This window comes from Alosa pseudoharengus, unplaced genomic scaffold (assembly GCF_046254945.1).
Source record: "Alosa pseudoharengus isolate Yale_2024_CS ecotype anadromous, Long Island Sound unplaced genomic scaffold, YU_APseudo_1.1 YU_APseudo_1.1_scf_24, whole genome shotgun sequence".
Taxonomy (NCBI): domain Eukaryota; kingdom Metazoa; phylum Chordata; class Actinopteri; order Clupeiformes; family Clupeidae; genus Alosa; species Alosa pseudoharengus.
The window spans coordinates 27881293-27899922 of NW_027468689.1; the positions used below are offsets into that span (position 1 = coordinate 27881293).

An 18630-nucleotide genomic window follows, 5' to 3' on the forward strand; every position below is an offset into this window, starting at 1 on the left:
TTGGTGTCTGTGTGCACGTTGTTAACTCTGCAGCAAAGCAGGCATCGGTGAGATGTTCGAGGGCCACCACGGGCCAATAACAGGGCTCCACTGTCACACAGCAGCTGGCCCAGTCGACTTCTCGCACCTGTTTGTCACTTCCTCCTTCGACTGGACCGTCAAGCTGTGGAGCACCAAGGTATGTCTGCAGTCCCACTACAACACCATGCAATACACTTCTACTGCCCAATCCATATAGTTAATAGAGAACTACCAACACTTCTTTATTCATATAGCTACCTACACTACTGCATCCATATCACTGCTTGTACTACCTATTCGAGGCCAGCCAGACTTTAGTTGGATCATAATAACAAATAAATGCCTAAACTATAAGACAATTCACCCTTCGCTAAGTCCCGCCCTCCTTAGTTACTGTTGCTATGTCTGACAAGCTTTAGCACCCTGCACGTCTATTACATAGGGGGAGAACCGGGACTTTTCAATGAAATGTAATTTACAAAGACATCGTACCACACTGAAACCTAATATTTTGTCACTAGCAACCTACATCTGTCCTCTGTCAAATACAGTTGGAATTTCATCTCTGAACAAAACCGTTCATGAGTTATTTAAGCAAAAGTCGAATGTGCGTTTTGTTTCGACTCTTCTGGCCAGAATGAATGGAACAGGCATGGGGGACGAAAGAAACATAGGCCTACCATTTAAGCTATGTACTTCCCACAACTTCAATATTTGACATGATCACATATCAACATATCATGAATGGTACTTCAAATAGGTGTTATTTTAAATAGATTGCTGATGGGCTATACATCTTGGTGAACGTCTGTTAACAACTTTTTGCTGTTATCGTGAAGCGTGTATCTCGCGGTTATGGAAATATCTTGCAATATGCCATTTTTTACAGTTAGAACAATATGTGTTCCCAATTATATCATGTTTCTATAGTGTAACATGTTATTTCACTGTGTCTTTGCGTGGGTTAGGGCACCACACATCCAAATAAGTGCCCTTCATGACCCACAGGCTTTCAGTCTCCACAGGTTAACATGGCAAAACTCGAAAAGCTTGTCAGACCTCCCGTGCCTAGTGACTGGTTGCTAAGCCACGATTGGCCTGTGGCGGTTTTCGGGTGTGGCTTAGCGAAGGGTGAATTGAAGACCTAACAGAGTGATTATTTATTGATATTTACATCACAGTTTATGTACATTACAGATTATTTCCTGATACATTACAGATTTTATTTGTGTGTGTGTGTGTGTATATGTGTGTTTTATTATACCAAACATTTTAATGGTATAGTATATTCTTTCTGCCTAAAATGGAAGTTTGATAGATTTGTGTCGGACGAGTGTACATGGAAATGTCTGTTTCTCTTTGTAGAACAACAAGCCACTGTACTCGTTTGAGGACAACTCAGACTACGTGTATGATGTCATGTGGTCTCCCACACACCCTGCTCTGTTTGCCTGTGTGGACGGAGTGGGACACCTGGATCTGTGGAACCTCAACAACGAGACCGAGGTAAACACACACACACACACACACACACACACACAGAGACACACAGACACACACCGCATGAAATGTAGTCATAGTCATGCTTCTGCTTACTGGTCCACTCTTACAATATACCCACATATGAGCATGTGTTACACTGACCCATGCACTTAGTCATTTGCATTCATTCTTATGTCTCTTTCATGGACTTACAAAAGCACCGACATCATTTCACACTAACATTGTGAAGAACACACTCACAATGCAAAACTGTTGACCCTTCATATCCTCTTTTTGATTGGCTGTCGTGGCAGGTACCCACTGCGTCGGTGACGGTGGAGGGAAACCCCGCTCTCAACCGCGTGCGCTGGGCTCCGTCGGGGAGGGAGGTTGCCGTGGGCGATTCGGACGGTCAGGTCCTGATCTACGACGTGGGAGAGGTGAGCTGGACACGAGTGACCCAACGGTCACAACCCCACAGGCTGCCCTTCCAGCCGCCGTTAGGCAGAACCAGACTGTCTGGAGTCCAGTTTCAGTCAGTTGTGTTTGCGTGGTGGTTTTGTCCATGTGTTTGTTTGAGTCACAGCAGACTTGATCTTCCCATCTTCTAGAGCATCTTGCCTTTGTGCACTTCTAATGGGCTTGCTTTATAGTCAGTACATTTAACTTCTTAACGGAATACTGTTTTGTCAACAATGCACTACTGTTGTGCTGCTGTTTTATAATAAATAGTCTGAATGTTTTTTTCAAGATAAACTTTATCAGAACACAGATGGCTGTCTGAGCAGTTTAAGCTGAAGGGGGTCCTTTAGATCCAGACAGTTGATAACAGGACAATACAAGACAATATTGTCAAGTGCTGTCAGGACTCCTGTATGTCTGTGTGTGTGTGATGTGTGTGTGTGTTTGTTTGTTTGTGTGTGTGTGTGTATGTTGTGTGTATGTTTGTGTTTGTGTGTAACCAGTAGTTGTGCCTGCAGACTCCTGGACAGCACTGTTGACCTTTTTAACATCCCATGAAGAGGGTCAGTCATTAGGGGAAATTAGCTGTGACCTCTTGACTGCTGGGGGAGTTAGGGAGGTGTGTGTGTGTGTGGGGGGGGGGGTTATTGGGAGTAGGCAACCAGGGAGCAGCAGAGAACATATACAGTATCAGGACAATGGAATTTCCGACTCTGAAAAGAGTTAATTGATCCAGACCAAATCATTTGTCTAAAAGCGAGTGTCCACAGTGACCGTGACTGGCTCAAGCTTTGTGGCTTTATGCTTTTGTCTACATCCTACATGGTGGTCAGTCTAAGTCGTAGAATGACCCAGGGCATGTGTCTGCTTGTTATTATTTTATAGCACATAGTTTGCCTTGATTTTGCCATTTTTAGATAGTTCAATTAGCTAAATTGATGTGTATTGTGGTTCTTGTCGACCAAAACTAATCATGTGTTTGTTTGTCCTCTCTACAGCAAATCTCAGTCCCGCGGCCAGATGAGTGGACGCGCTTTGTGCGCACGCTCTCGGAGATCAATGAAAACCGGGAGGATGCAGAGGAGCTCGCCGCCCAGCGATTGGCTGCCTGATCGCTAGGGCAGCTTTGAACTAATCCAATTGGTTATTTGGATCCAGCCTGCACTCTCTTCTCCTGCGTGTTTTTATTTAAACAGTTCCCTGGCATGAAAACTGACTAACCTCCACATTCAGGAATGTTTTAAACTAGCTATACCAACACTAACTCAGTACCTACCGCTGCAATATGCAAAACTTTTTATCTTTCAACTTTTTTGTAGTACTGTTTTTCAGTGCATTAACTTAAACTTTCGACATCAATTGTATTTATTTAGTAATGAGCTTCTTTTTATTCTTCATAAAATGTTATTTTATACTCTAAGCAGTATAAGCCGCGTTAGAAACACTAACCGTTATATTAGACACGACATAGGGACGGGGGGGTTCTCTTCCTGACTTTGTATCAACTGTAGAAAGACGAGGAAAAGCTGACCTATCATAAGTGCAGTCCAGCAGTGGCTTGCCAATCACAAGTGCGGTCCTGCAGTCAAGTCCCACCTCTCTGACCCTGACGCCTTAAGCCCCACTCACCCCCCAGCCCAGCGCACCAACCAGCCTTGAGTTCCGTAGAACCACACCTGTTAGATACCCATTCCGTAGTCGCATTCCAGAGTCATTGAGGGTTTGTTACTCATCCCTCCACACAGAGGACAGTTCAGGTAAATGTAGAACTATCATATAGCCAGTCCAGTCACAGAGCCCATAACAGTATCTCACCTCACCTAGTGTAGGACAGTAGAGATTTGTACTGTATAAACTACTTAAGTAACTCTTTGATTGTAACAGATGGAGAGAGCTGGATTCAATACGTTTTGATGTCATGACTTCTATACCTCTCAATTTTCATATTATTAATCAGTCCATGAATTTTAGAAAGGAAAAAAAATAGCATAATGTTAACCACAGCACACATTTAGAATGAGTTTTATTTTGATAACGTACATAATCATACATGTATTTTTTTGCGGCATGTTTCTCCGACAAGTGCTTGATTTTCCTATTACAAGCACCAGGATCTTGTACCTTTTGGAAAACCATAGTGTGGGCTACAGGCTCTCTGTACTGCTGCTGGCTTGGTACTACTCGGTAACAGTTGCAGTGCTTTTTTCCTCTTTTCAAACCAAAGCAAGACCTTGTGCTAAGTATGTTCCAGTGTATTCATGAAACGCTAGTCTTCCCTATTGAAGGGGCTCTGAAACTGTTCAGATGAATCGGGTTAATTGGTAAATGGATGCCGATCACAAAAAGACTCACACACACACACACTTTGAAACACCAAGAGCATACATTCCACACAACTCCAGACACATTCCAGACATACACCTACGCACACCCGCACATAACTGATGCACTTGTGGTTTATGAATTGTGCATTTAAAAAATGGATATGACATGACCAAGTCCAGTATTCCAGAAAATTTTCATATTTGTGTTTGTTGTGTGTCCCTCCCAGTCAATCCTGTTAAGAGAATTTTATATCACTCTGAAACAAATCTTCCACCTTTACCCACTCTTGTTAAATTTAACCACAATGATTTATTCAATAAAATACAAGAATGAAATACATTTATATTATGTCCTAGTCATTATTACATTTTTTTTTTTTAAATTGTCCCCCGCCCTGATTTCTCATTGATCGATAAAGCACGTCTGGAAAACCGTCGGATCGGCCTTGTTTTTTTTTTAATCTTACTTTAGAGACGTGCTTGTGAAGGAATGGAGAGAATAGAGAGAGAGAGAGAGAGGGACACACGTGCACACATACACCTCTTCTTGAAATGAAGGTTGCAGAGGTCACCTCTCCTGGACAGACTCTGTTTTTCACCTCTCTCTCCTCTGCGTCTCTGTACAGATGTACACTATGTACAGGAAATGAAAGTGCAACTAGAAAAAGAACTATCAAAAAGAAAAGGTAAACAAAACTAGCAAAAAGAAAAGAAAAAGGTAAACAAAAGATGATAACCCTGATAAAACCAAAATGTGCACGCTCAACTACAGCTGCGGTGGCCACAAATCGAAAACCATAATGTCACTAATTGATAAGAAAAGGAAATCATTCAGAGAGGCGCCCAGTAGCAAATAAGCAACAGTGAGCAGATGTCTGTGAGTGACCGCTAGCGTCACCATGTTGGACCCTGTGAGTGGAGAAACTCCAGGAATAAAAATAAAGAGTGATCAATCTGAGAGGAGGATGGAGAAAAGGAAGAGGTGGAGTGAAACGTCACGGGGGGCTCAGAGACAGATCATGCAGCCGACAGGAGGAGGAGGAGGAGGAGGAGGAGGCGGAGGCGGCTCGCCACCGGGCAGGGTGGTGGGGGCAGCTAGTCTCTAAGAGGAGGAGGGGGCATCGGCCGGCGGAGGGCTCTCGGGCTTGGGGGGCTCGGGGTGGTAGAGGGTGGTCACCCCCGAGGACTTGAACTTGGGCAGGTGAAGGCCGAACTTGTTCTCCACGCCGGCGAAGGTGGCCGCGGCGAGGCGGTAGCCGCCAACGTGCTCCGAGGACACAGGCGGGAGCTCCGAGATGCGGGACTTGGGAGTGGGCTCTGAGCCTACAGGCCGTCTGGAAAAAGGGGAAAAAAAGACACAAGAATGTAAATAAGGAGGGGGCACATAAACACAGACGTTGTCAAGATGGGTGGCCTTAACTACCGTCATTTCTCAAATATTAGCCATGGTTTATACATTGATTTTGCTAAATTATTTCAGCTATGAGGTTAATACACGGGGACAGTTAATATGGTTTTAATATGTTTTTTGTTTTTTTTACTTGCATGAAACACTGTTCTGCGGTTTATACACAATGCTGCTAATACACAGGAAATTACTGTACGCGTTGTACGTGGTCTAGTCGTGGCGCGATATTTAAGGTCACAGGGAGCTTCAGAGCCATCATTAGTGTACTGTTGCTGTGGGTGATATGAGTTTCTGTAGCCTCAGGGATGCAGGATGTGCATCTGTGTTACAGTGAGGAGACTGAAGTGTTTTCTATGCCCGCAGTAGGTCTTGAGTCACACAATGAAAAATACTCTCCTAGGTTCAGAGTTTAGCAGCACCCATTTTCTAGCGTGCAGTCGGATGGCTCATATTTATATTTCATGCAATTACTGGAACCATGGAACATACCAATGATCTGCCTGACGATTGCTATGGTAACGATACTCACTTTCCACCAAAGTCCACGTACAACCACCGCTGGAGCAGCTCGTAGGTCACCAGGGTCACACCGAACTGAGGGGAGGAGCGGAACACTCGAGCTGGGGAGAAAACGGCCAGAGAAGTTGAGCCATATTACAATGAGTCTGGAGCTTATGTACTGTATGGATTTACATGCATCCATTTTGCTGGTGCATATATACACATTTTCATCAGTGGTCTGCCTGTGTAATTCATGGTGATTATAAAATCTAATTATGAGTGTGTGTGTGTGTGTGTGTGTGTGTGTGTGTGTGTGTGTGTGTGTGTGTGTGTGTGTGTGTGTGAGTGTGAGTGAGTTTGCTCACCTCCAGCACCCTTCCACAGTGCCCTGAAGCCCTCCTCCCTCATGATCTTGCGAAAGCAGTCGATCACGCCGTTGTACGAGGTCTGACCAGCACGCGCAGCCACCTGCAGTCGCGTTTTGATGACGTCAGCGGGCGTGACCAGAGAGGCCGCGGGGATACCTGAGACACAAGTCCACAGGGTAAGAACACACGTTGCGGGGGGGTCTCCGTATCTCTCCAGTCACTGTGTTTAAATGGGTTCTCCGTGTACAGAACATCTGGACAGCTCAACCACCATTCACAACAATGCCATGAATAAGGAGGAAAAAAAAAACACAATCACAAATCTCTGCTCTCAACACCACTGATTGCCTAGCAGGAGAGATTTACCAGAGATGTTCTAACAGGGGAGATAGAAATCTTAGTAGTTTTCCCACTGATAAAAAAAACAAAACATAACAGCTAACTTGCTTAAGCCTGGGTCATCATCCAAATAGGTCGTTAACGGAGGAGGAGGAGGAATCGAAACTCAAACCTCCAGCCTCTAGCAGTAGGGGTTGTCATGCCTACCAGCAATGGCGCCAGCAGTGAGGAGCTGCAGGGGTCCCAGTCGGCCGTGCTCGTCGGCAAACTCCTTCTTCATGTGGGCGTAGGCTGGGAAGTAGATGGCCGAGAAAGGGATGTCTCTCAGGAAACAAGCCTTGGCACCCTGCAGGGAACACGTACAGTTCAGGCCAACATTATTTGCACATTGTTTGGGCTGAACAGTCATGTGCATGCACGCACAAACGGGCAAGCGCACACACAAACACACCAGAAGACCTGAGAGACTCGCAGGTTTCTCACCCTCTCAAACTGTATGCGCACTCACCTTGTAGAGGCCAAAGAAGCCGAGGTCTTTGACCACACTGAGCGCGCTCACACGAGGCCCCGTGGTGATCTCCCCGGCAACCTGGAGCCGGATCTTGACGATCTCCAGCGGGTTGGTGAAGATCACCTGAGATCCACCAGCCTGCAGAGAGAAGAGAGAAGAACGAATGATCAGCACACAGCCTTACTGTGGGGTCCTGGAGAACGAACAAGACAAGAGACAAGAACACACAAACAAACACATTTCCCAAGTTCCAGGGAAGTGAGACCTGGATCCACTCTTAAGAGAAGAATTAGTATAAACAAATGGTGGGTCACATCATATCAGAAGAGGAGAAGAAGAATAGAAAGAAAGACAATCTTTCTTTAACTCAGTTTGATATGAGCTAGAATGAAGTGGGCTTTTGGGAGATGGACATACAGTATATAACACACACACACGCACACGCACACGCACACGCACACGCACACGCACACGCACACGCACACACACACCACACACACACACACACACACACACACAGAGAGAGTTGGTGGAAGAGATAGAACAATATGAAGTAGCAGGAGAGAAGGAGTGTGACCGATACGACATTGAGCAAGATGGAGATGGAGGAACAGACAGACAGAGGCTACGTTCACACCGCAAGTCTTATTGCTCTATTTGGATTTTTTGCTCAGATTTTTTATTTGGCAGATTCCGGTGTGAACGGTTTGCAGTTCCGAAGTGACCCGCATGAGCAAAAGAACAATAACAATGACATCAGCTAACTCCCGCCAGCGCATAATTGTGACAAATGTCAATGTAGATTGGCATAAAAGTCGCATCAAATCCGCTATGGTTGTTCACACTGCGGCCACATTGAAAAAAATCAGACCTGGGTATGATCCAGGACCACATATGGAAGTGGTCTTAATCTGATTTGAAAAAAAATCAGATCTCGGCAAGATTTGAGCGTTCACAACACTTCTGAAGAAGTCTGACCTGGTCACTTGACCCCCCCAAAAAATCAGATTTGGGCCACTTTTGCCTGCAGTCTGAACATAGCCAGAGAGAGAGAACCACACTAGAGTGGATACGCCAGGAGTAGTGAGTGCGGCGGGCCAGGGCCACGCTGCAGAGAGAGCGAGGAGAGAAGAGAAGGAACAGGACAGACCGAGTGAGACGGGCCATGGCCTGCAGCGTCTGACTCCGGCACCAGCACTTTGACCCCTCCCCTTTGACCCCAGCACACCTCATCACCCCTGTCCAGACCTCCCTCCGCACTCGTCTACCCCATCCTTCAATTCCCTCACTTCCTGCACCGCTCCGTTCTGCCATCCGCCCATCTCCGTCTCATTACCGCCCTGCCCTCCACTCGTCTTCCTATTGTCATCCCTCTTTTTCTGCCCCCAAACGGAAGTGGAGTTTGTTATTTGTTTCTCAATGATCCATCCTCATTAGTAGGATCCTGTGTATAACAAAACTGAGTTCAGCATTAATGTGGTGAGTTCATTGTCACGGTTGGGTTGGGTTGGTCTGTGGTTCCTTTTTGATGTGAAAAACATGTGGCGTTTCATCTATTCAAAATGAACACAAATGAGAAACTTCAGAAGGAAAATAATGGAACACACACACACACGCACACACACGAGGTCTGACAGTAGCCCCAGGGCAGAAAAAGATAGAGACAGAGGCAGAGAGACAAACACTCGTTTATCTGTTGGTCTGTCGTCTTCTCTTTATCTTTACGAGGCATCTCGCTGGGTTGGGGGAGATAGCGGTACGTTAATGGTTTAGTGCTAGCCTTTCAGGAATGGTTCTTGTTACTCGTATGTATGGCTGGAGGTATGGAACGTTAACAGCAGATGGAAGATGTCTGTGATGAAAAGGCTTCCCACATGATGAGGGTCCTGGGATCATCACATATAAAAGTTAGGTAGTATCTACAGAACTCTACAGGCTCATAATGGCCCACAAGACAGCCACTGATGACGAGACGCAATTCCCACAGCAACATGAAATGTAGGCAGACATCCGTACATCCATTCATATGAAACTCATTTCAGCTTTAATGTGGTGAACACTGAGACCCGATATTGCGTTTGGTTAGTTTGTGGTTCCTGTTTGATGTGAAAGCCATGGGACAAATGGATCTGTAGGACCATGTGAAGGTGCATCACAGTTAGTTCCTCTTAGGTTCACCCATCTGTGATTTTAAGCAGTATGGCATGAGTGAGTGGCGTTGACAGCAGATAACGCCATGGCTGTGATTCGGCCACAGGCACAAGGCTGGAGTAAACTCCATTTCATTATTCAATAACCTCGCTCTCCATCTCTCTCATTCAATAACCTCTCTCTCTCTCTCTCTCTCTCTCTCTCTAATGAGTGATTACTAGCAGTGAAAAGTTCTGAGATATGTTCTGAGATATCACCCCTCATGGAATGCCTCTCACCTAATCAGAAAATGAACAAATGGTTCGACCGGACCTAACTGTTGTATGAATCTGTAATAACATATATTATGTGCCACCTGCAGATCATGTTCAGAGGAGCGTGTTTCCAAACACTTTTATGTATAGAAAATGCTCAACTTTTGCGTATACACTCTGATACCAGAGATCTACAATCTCAGAATGGAATGCAAATTTGGAAATAAAGAGAAACAGAAAGGAAGCTACTCTGCAATTTGGTGAGCACAATGTTTTGGTGAAGCTGATAAACGAGTGCTTACTTACAGTGATCTTGTTGCTACGTTACCCACCTTTAAGACACGGCTACGTCCTGTTTGTTTGTTTGCTTGTTTATGAGATGTTTGTGCTCATGACTAAGTTTGCACATCTCCTCCTCCGCAAGGCAATGGTGCATTTATAGTCCGGAGATGAGGGGAGGGAATTGAGACTCGAGTAAACCAAAAGGAAGCCCCACTGGCCTAGAGCACGCCACCAATCAAAAACCTGGCAGGGGTCGCAACCTCAGCCCTGTCCCCTCCGCCCTCCACCCCCCCCTCGCCCCAAAAGAGGTCAAACCCCAGCCCTGTGGGGGGCATTGCCATGGCGACGCGGGCCCTGCAGCCAGCGGTCAGAGACCACATGTGAAGGGAAGCCCTGCGGGCCAAAATTAGCGGCCGGGTAAAAATAGAGCCAGTGGAACGGAGGAGAACTCGCTTTTAAAAATGGACCATAATTATGGGGTACCAGAATGGGCCGCACCGTTTTAAGATGAGGGGGCCTCCCACTCTCTCTCTCACAACCCCCCCCCCCCACACACAAGCATCGCTAGCACACGGACACACACTCACACCCCATGAACACACAAAGACACATAAACATAATAAAACACACACACACACTTCCATGAGAGCAGCAGACACAGTCCACTCCAACATACAAGATGAAGAACAGCACAACACAACGCTCACACCAGGCACACAGCTCTTGTGTACTTACACAGCCGCCAGCTAAGATCTCGGCAGCAAAGGGAATGGAACCGTCTTTTTGGGTGAACTTGTCGCGCACAAAGTCATTCATCGTCAGTTTGATGGCCTTCTCTGGAGCCACTCCAAGGAGCTGGGGCACAAGGCCTGCCAACACACACACACACCAAAACACACACACACACACACACACACACACCAAAACACACACACACACCAAAACACACACACACACACCAAAACACACACACACACACACACACACACACACACACACACCAAAACACACACACACACCAAAACACACACACACACAGTGTTACTTTCTTTGTCACAGGTACACACATAATTTTGCACACAATACAAACTACAAACACATAAACTTTTACCCTCTCACAAAGGCACAGGCCTCATACAATTGCCATACCACGGAAGACTGCAAAAACAACTTCCAGCAGTAGATGGCAGTATTGGTCTTCCATATTCAATCTTTGCCGACAATTCAGACACAATAACACACACACACACAGCCCCCCCCCCCCCCTCCTCCCCACACACAGAAGCCAAACCAATAAACACACAGACACACACACACACAAATGGGCAGTGTACCTCTGTAGAATCCAAAGAAGCCCTCGTAGCGGAGCACCTTCTTGGCACAGTCGAAGCTGTTCTTGTACATGAGCTCACCCACGAAGGAGCCGGTGGAGCGCTGGTTCTGCATGCGCGTCTTCACCAGGTCAATGGGGTACACTGCTGTCGCCCCCGTTGCTAATCACACACACACACACAATTAGAGGAAAATCTACACATATGAAAATTCACCTACATACACACAATTAACCAAACACAAATACAATGCACACTGATCCATGTGAGCATTAAATAATATGAAAATATTTCACACACACACACACACAGAGTGTAACATTTTATATCCACAAGAGTATTCATAAGCCTCTGAAAGCCATCTGAATTCAGACAGCTCTTGGTGTCCTCCTGCATCAAAGCTGCATCTCTGTGGATGTGATTTACGTGCAATTGTGGATGTGGCGATGCAGACATCAAATGGTCCGCAGATCACAGGCACAGAGCGTTTAAAGTCATTACCAGTGGCAGACAGGAGACACGGAGAAGGAGGGGAAATGTGATCTTTCATAAAAGAAAGAAAGAGAGGGGAAAAAAGCGGACGGCAACAAGCCTGTACTTTAGCATGACTGTTAAGTGTGTGCCCCTGACGCCAGGTTTGCGGGCTGCCATTCAAGCGGGTTTCTTTGGGAGGCTTTATTTACTTAGATCTTTGGGGAACGTGCTTGTGCTTATGTGGCAAATATTTACATAACCGTGGGGGTCACTGGATTTCTCTATTTACATGTGGACAGTCAGCCCACTTTCTTACAGATAGCCGTCTAGGAACAAAACAAAAGGGTTCACACAAAAAAAGACTTCAAAAGTGATCTAGCTTGCCTTAAGAAATCTGTAAAAAGCTGAACTTCCATCGTTATGAAAGGTTCCATTCCATATTATGACACATTTTCCAGGTACCATATGAACTTCGGAAGCTATTAAGGTTGCAAGAATCCTTTTCACCCCATCAGAATAATTATCTGACAAAAAGCTATCCAATAACCTGATTTAATTCATACATTTAGTCTTGAAGAACTCATGAACCCATGACTTTTATTCCTGAGAGTGAAGCTGACAGAAGAGGCTACAATGGCACTCTTCGCTGGCATTAGTCCATAATGCTAACAGGATAAGGCTTTTGTTTTCTCAAAACATGGCAAGAACTTGGCAGAGACTTCAGAGATTACACAGTGTAAACAGAGATAAGTGGCAATGAGCTGTGGGATCTGAACACACAGACTTTGTACAGGGATACACTGGCCTCGTCTAGATACTGAAGAGAGAACACCAGAACGCTGGATGAAATTAGGAAATTCCGTTTTTTAAAACTCCACCTGATATTGAAGTCCACGTTACTGTGTGCAGTGAGTCTGAAACGTTGGTGCGGACAAAGATAGTTTAAAACGACAACGAAAACAACATGGACGCAGCCAGAGACAGAGAGAAGGATGAGGAGTGTGGGGTAAATGTGTGGGTCAGGTACCTCCAGCGATGGAGCCCAGGGTGAAGCGATACGCTGACTCCGCTATCTGCAACATTACTGATCGCGAGCCATCGCCCGGAGACTGCAAGAGAGAGAAGGAGAGAGAGATCTTAAAAATGATTCTTGCAATATGCCAAGAAACAAATACAAAACAGTTAACACATCAATGACAGAGAGGAGAAAAAGAGAAAGATAGGTACAGAAAAAGAGAAAGAGAAGGTGGGGAGAGAAATGGAATACAGAAGAGCAGAATCTAGAATACAGACTATGTAAATGGTAATACTCATAAAGAGGAAAGGACATGGAAAAAAAGAAACAGATGAATGAATGAAAAAAGAAAGGATATGAAGGAACAAAGAGAAGGGAGAGGTAAAAAGAGAGAGAGCCAGGGGAAGAGGGAAGAGAGAGGAAGCTGGGGGAATTACAGTGGTGGTCGATTCTGTCTTCACAAGCGGGTAAAGTGCCCCAATCTCACACAATTACAGCACCGCCAGCACAGACAAGGCACCAACATGCACTCAATATCTCAGACAACAGCCAGCGTATAGATCAGATGTATGTGAGGGGAGACTACTCGTCTTACATGTTTGAGTGTACAGTTGAACTCGGATGTTTAAATATTTTATTTTGATGACGTAAAATCACTTTGGTAATATTAAATGGAACTAAATTAACTAAATCATTCAATTCTGTGATTTGAATTAAATGCATAAGTCTGTATTTTATTATTCTGTGTGTTTCTATGTTCTTGGTTAATTTATTTAGCTTTTTCCATGCAAGCAAAAGGACAGAGACTGAAGGAGGGTCCAACACCCACACACACACACACACACACACACGTATGTCTTACCTGTGTCTGAGCCAGGTTGTAAGGCAGCGCGCCCTCCTCCAGTGGCGATATCCTCTCGATGTCTGACATGTTCAGTCGTCTAGACACAGAACACGCTTACTTAAGACATTGGATGGCATGACAATGCTCTTGGTTCATGATGGGTGGAAAGGATTTTATTTCTCACAGTTTTTTATTATTTTGAAAGCATTCCCACAGTTTATTACACCCATTCATCTCTTTTCTGTTCCTGTAAGCTATATTGATGGAAAAAAAATCCCCTTGTAGTGATAAAATGGCTTAAACGGAACTTAAAACCAAAAAAACCTTCTTCCTCATTTCCGGACTTGGAATCTATCAGGCCCTGCCCCCTTTCCACACACTGAACTAAAACTAATCCTTACCCACTCCTCCTCCATTACCGGGTGAACTCGGGTGAGAAGCACCCTCGGAGCTAAATGAAGTTCCCTTGATTAGTGCGTAGGGTTATAATATCACACTCAGCTTTGGGACGAACTTCACTCTCCTAGCGGAAGCTGGTTATCACAGAACCATGGATTTGTTTACATGCGTGGCCTACTCACGCGGAACTAACATTTTGAAACATCCTCCATGACGTGCCGCATTAATTGACACACAAGTGACCAATGGTGTTCACTCAGCGGAGGGTTTATAACACAATACCACTTAACACTAATTGGTTTCTGATGGCCCTAAATATGGTGGACACTCCACGTAAACACGCAAACGAAGTAAGTGGCTAGGGAGAGGGCGAAGTAACTAGTTTCGGAAAGGGCCTCAGTCTTTATGAATAATTGTCCCACCCCCAAGTACTTAGGATTGGTTCTCTCCCCTTATGATGCACTCATAGCCTGATGCCTGAAGCTACGTTTATACGGTGACGATGAAAAGAGAAGACACAGAAGTGACGTCTCGTCTTCATTTTTTTATTCGCGTTTAGACGAGCATTCTCAGGGGGAAATCTTTGTTTATATGAAGACGCAAGAGTATGTGATATTCGATTGGATATGCATTCCAGACCGCTGGGTGGTGGTGTGATGGAACCCCGGTACGTCACCGTAGACATTCTAATTTGACAGTTTAGCCAGAGAGGTAATCAAGGATCTTTGGTTTAGCCGTTTAGACGGAGACGCAACCCGGGTCGTCTTCAAAACTCTACACTCTGGAAGGAGTCTTCAGATTTTTGCGTCTTCAAGCCCCGATGGCGGGGTTGCCGTGTAAACGAAAGGCACTTATGATAAAATATTTTGTCGTCTTCCTTCGCCATCGTTCTCGTATAAACGGCCCCTGAATTGGTCGAAACTCCTCAGCAATCTTTCATGAGTTATCAGACAATTCTGAAGATTTCATAGGCCTAATGGACACTTCATAGTAGTATTAGAATAAGGATGATAAGCCTGAATGGACCAAACCAGGCAATAAATAACCTTGCTTGAGACACACACTATTTCAGACTAACATTATTATAGAAAATAGGGTAGAAAATAGGCTTTAATTTGTAAACATTACATGTTAAACTGTACCCTGTCGGCACAGACTACTTCAGATCAGGCCACTGAATGTTTCTTAAAGACAGCATAAGCCACCAGCCCAGTTTGGGAGCAATTAATTAATTCAACTGTTTTATTCACATTAGCCTTTGCTATACTAATAAAGTCTGCCTATTTGTTTCACCTTTTACCAATCTAGATGGTTCAAATCGTATTCTTTATCAAATGAACTTATGTCTGTATTTCTATCTAATATCGCTACTTTTAAGTCTATATTTCTATCTAATATCACTACTTTTAAGTCTATATTTCTATGTAATATCGCTACTTTTAACAACATTAGAAGAAAACAGCCTATGATATATTGCTACACTAATCTCAACGTCTTTTTCTAACAGAGGATGAAAGTTTCAACTGAAGGACAGAGGTTAGAACCCTAATGTGGTCCAGGGACTCCATAGCGGCCTCTTATGTCATTGAATGTTCTTGCCAGCAATGCAGTCAGTGTAAAACGTCTCACCCAACAGGAAGTGAGTAAGTGCTTCCAATGTATAAAATTCACATAACAAATGTATTACACACATCAGATGTGTGCATTTGACATGCATACAACATGCACTCTTGGATTATGAAGTGTCACGGTTTCTTGCCGTTATATTTAGTAATTGCTTTATGAAGCCAAAGTTATCAACCTCTGCTAAGAAGTTAAGAGTAAGACTATTTCTGACATCCATCAACAGTAAAAGATATTCTGGTATTTCTGACCACTTCTGGCATCAGTCAATAAGAAAAGATACTAACCCGGTTTGGGAGTGAAGGCCAGACAGTTGGTACAGGATGTCGATCTCCATGGGAGTGATCTGGCCAAACTTATTAGCAGCATGAACAAACTCCTCTGCACAGACACACACACACAGTCACATGAGTCAGAACTTGTTGCATCATTGTGTACAATCAATAATAATCAACATTGTTACTAGGGGTGTGAATCTCTCATGTAAAAGACGATACGATTCGCATCGAGATACATGGGCACGATTCGATACAAGAAAAGATACATGTTTATAAAAAACGATTCAGTACGATTCAATGCGATCCGATTCGATGCAATTCGATGTAGTTCAAGAATGGAAAGCATTCTGAAAGATTTTTTATCATTTGCTCAAGGTGCACATTAATTTTATATTATCAGTTATCATGGTCATGGTTGTCAATTAGGCAAAAAAAAAATGTGTGAATATGATTATCTAAACTGAGGTTTGTTTCATATACTGTATTGAAATGAAAAAAGAATAGTCTACATTTCAGTCAAACACAGCAGCCAAATACAACATATTTTTTTTATAGACTTTATAGATTTTATAGAGTTATGTCTGATTGTTTTCATGGAGCTGTAGCCTTGTTGAGGTAAGACAATACCGAAATAAAATAAAACAGTGCTTAAGACACTCTTAAGACTTTTCTCATATAGCCTACAAGAATAAAATAGGCCTAGGCCTACATATCAATGAACTCTCTGGGTTTCTTTTGTTCCAACGGTAGACTTATAATGCCACAAGTCTGAGTGAATATGAACAAAATAATTGGCTAATCATTTGTGCATCATTTTAGCAAGGGCCAAATTATTATTTAACATTAAGGAAATCCCTTCATCAAACGTAAGGCTATACTCTACAGACTATCGTTGCTGTTTAGTGTTTAATTTCGCGCTGGATTTTGAAAAACAAGAATAAAAACTGTAAAACAAACGACCGAGTGCGAGTTGTCACGTGCTTAAGTTGCAGTAGATGTATGGGTAATGAGGTCATTTGACAACTTTGGGCAATGAATGTAGCCAAAAACGAACTGCATTACCCACAATTCCGTCACGTCCACGTAGTTTCAAAACCGGACATGGAATGAACGCGCTGCTTGGAACGTAAATGAGAGTGAGCGAGCAGAAAAGGTTGTGAACCGATTCGTAACAAGTAAATCGATATAACAACCGGTTCATTTCAGTTTTATTCCGATACGGGGCTTCACATATCGATGTAGCCGTATCTTACACGTTAAAAACGGATACCGATACGTATCGGTTAATCTTTACACCCCTAATTGTTACTAATAATGAAGTGACTACATAACTATATTATTTGTCTTAATGATTATTAGTAGCCAGAAACATATTCTGTCTCATGTTCTTCACAGTTTCCTGCATGCCTATAGGTTTGAGGAGTGGAGTCTTGGCTCTTGCATGTCCGGTTTGTGAGCTGTGTAACTGGTTAAGCCCATTACAGTCCTGAACAGTGAACACTATGCAAGATCATATGGTGTGTGTTTGTGTGCATATCGTGTTGTAAGTCTTTCTTGAACACTGTGGTGAAGAGAATAATAATTTGCATATGGACTTGTGAGCAAGGCTCTCAACAGAACTTTGTCAGGGCACAGGTGTGTAAGTATGTGTGTGGGTGGGTGTGTGTGACTGTGTGAATACCTTTGGTGAGCAGTGTATCCTTGCGTGTGCCAGCCACAGTGCTGTAGATCTTGTGAATGAGCTCCATGTTGTTGAGTAGAGAGTTGAAGGCGTTGAAGTAAGAGAAACTAACCATGTGAGAAGTACCTCCCCCTGCAGCCTGGGGGAACAAACCACCAGAAGACACAATCCTTCAGATTTCTCATCCTCTCGCTGATACACTCAGACCCTTGTAACCTGGCAAAATAACTGGCATTTTCTGTTCCAGGTGATAGTGATGCAAAAAACATGAACTAAGAAAAAGACACAAAGTGTGCATAAAGATTACAGAGTGTAAGGGATTGAATGAAGCAAATAAAAACACAGGCGTCAGCCTCTTGACTATTTAGAGCTGGTGTCTTTCCACGGAGCATGTGTCGATTTCCTGAAGTGGCTTTGCTTTTGGTCAGACCACCTTTGTAAATGAGACACTGTTCTTAATGACTTCCCTGGTACAATCAAAACAAATGAATACAATTTTGTTTGTCCTATCTCTCTCTGGCCCCACCCCATCTGTCCACCTCGCTACATGCTCCACCCACCGAGACCAGGTTCTCCTCCACGAAGGGCGTGAGCATGTGGTGTCGGATGGTGACCATGATGTCGCTGAAGTCCATGGCCGAGATGACGCCGCTCTTGGCCTTGTCCTTCTGTGCAAACGCCTGTCGCGCATGCTCCAGCTGCAGCTCCTACGGCAAAAAACACACAAACAAACTTCAGCATCAAAAAGGCACAATGCAAAGACAGACGCAGACACAATAACTAACAAAACAAACTAGGGGGAAAGTCTGTGAAGATCTCAATACAGTATACTATCCTGCTCTTTGGGCTTGCTTTCTTTTCATTCTTTTCATTGTTCTTGAC

At 44.1% G+C, this 18630-nt stretch overlaps 2 protein-coding genes across 4 annotated transcripts in view; one reads left to right on the top strand and one right to left on the bottom strand.

Moving 5' to 3' along the window:
• Positions 1-4629, top strand: part of dync1i2b (dynein, cytoplasmic 1, intermediate chain 2b) — a 13396-nt gene extending 8767 nt beyond the window's left edge. For both annotated transcript variants that reach the window (XM_076303644.1, XM_076303642.1), the window contains 4 exons: positions 34-178; positions 1387-1527; positions 1818-1943; positions 2964-4629. In XM_076303644.1, coding sequence (XP_076159759.1) covers positions 34-178; positions 1387-1527; positions 1818-1943; positions 2964-3077 — 526 coding nt within the window. In that variant the 3' untranslated portion in view covers positions 3078-4629. The remainder of the gene's footprint in view (positions 1-33; positions 179-1386; positions 1528-1817; positions 1944-2963) is intronic.
• Positions 3972-18630, bottom strand: part of slc25a12 (solute carrier family 25 member 12) — a 27199-nt gene continuing 12540 nt past the window's right edge. For both annotated transcript variants that reach the window (XM_076303640.1, XM_076303641.1), the window contains exons 6-17: positions 18309-18455; positions 17749-17887; positions 16077-16170; positions 13786-13864; positions 12936-13017; positions 11438-11596; positions 10839-10972; positions 7414-7554; positions 7113-7251; positions 6564-6722; positions 6227-6317; positions 3972-5623 (exon numbers count right to left, since the gene is read on the bottom strand). In XM_076303640.1, the coding sequence (XP_076159755.1) occupies positions 5392-5623; positions 6227-6317; positions 6564-6722; positions 7113-7251; positions 7414-7554; positions 10839-10972; positions 11438-11596; positions 12936-13017; positions 13786-13864; positions 16077-16170; positions 17749-17887; positions 18309-18455 (1596 nt within the window). In that variant the 3' untranslated portion in view covers positions 3972-5391. The remainder of the gene's footprint in view (positions 5624-6226; positions 6318-6563; positions 6723-7112; positions 7252-7413; positions 7555-10838; positions 10973-11437; positions 11597-12935; positions 13018-13785; positions 13865-16076; positions 16171-17748; positions 17888-18308; positions 18456-18630) is intronic.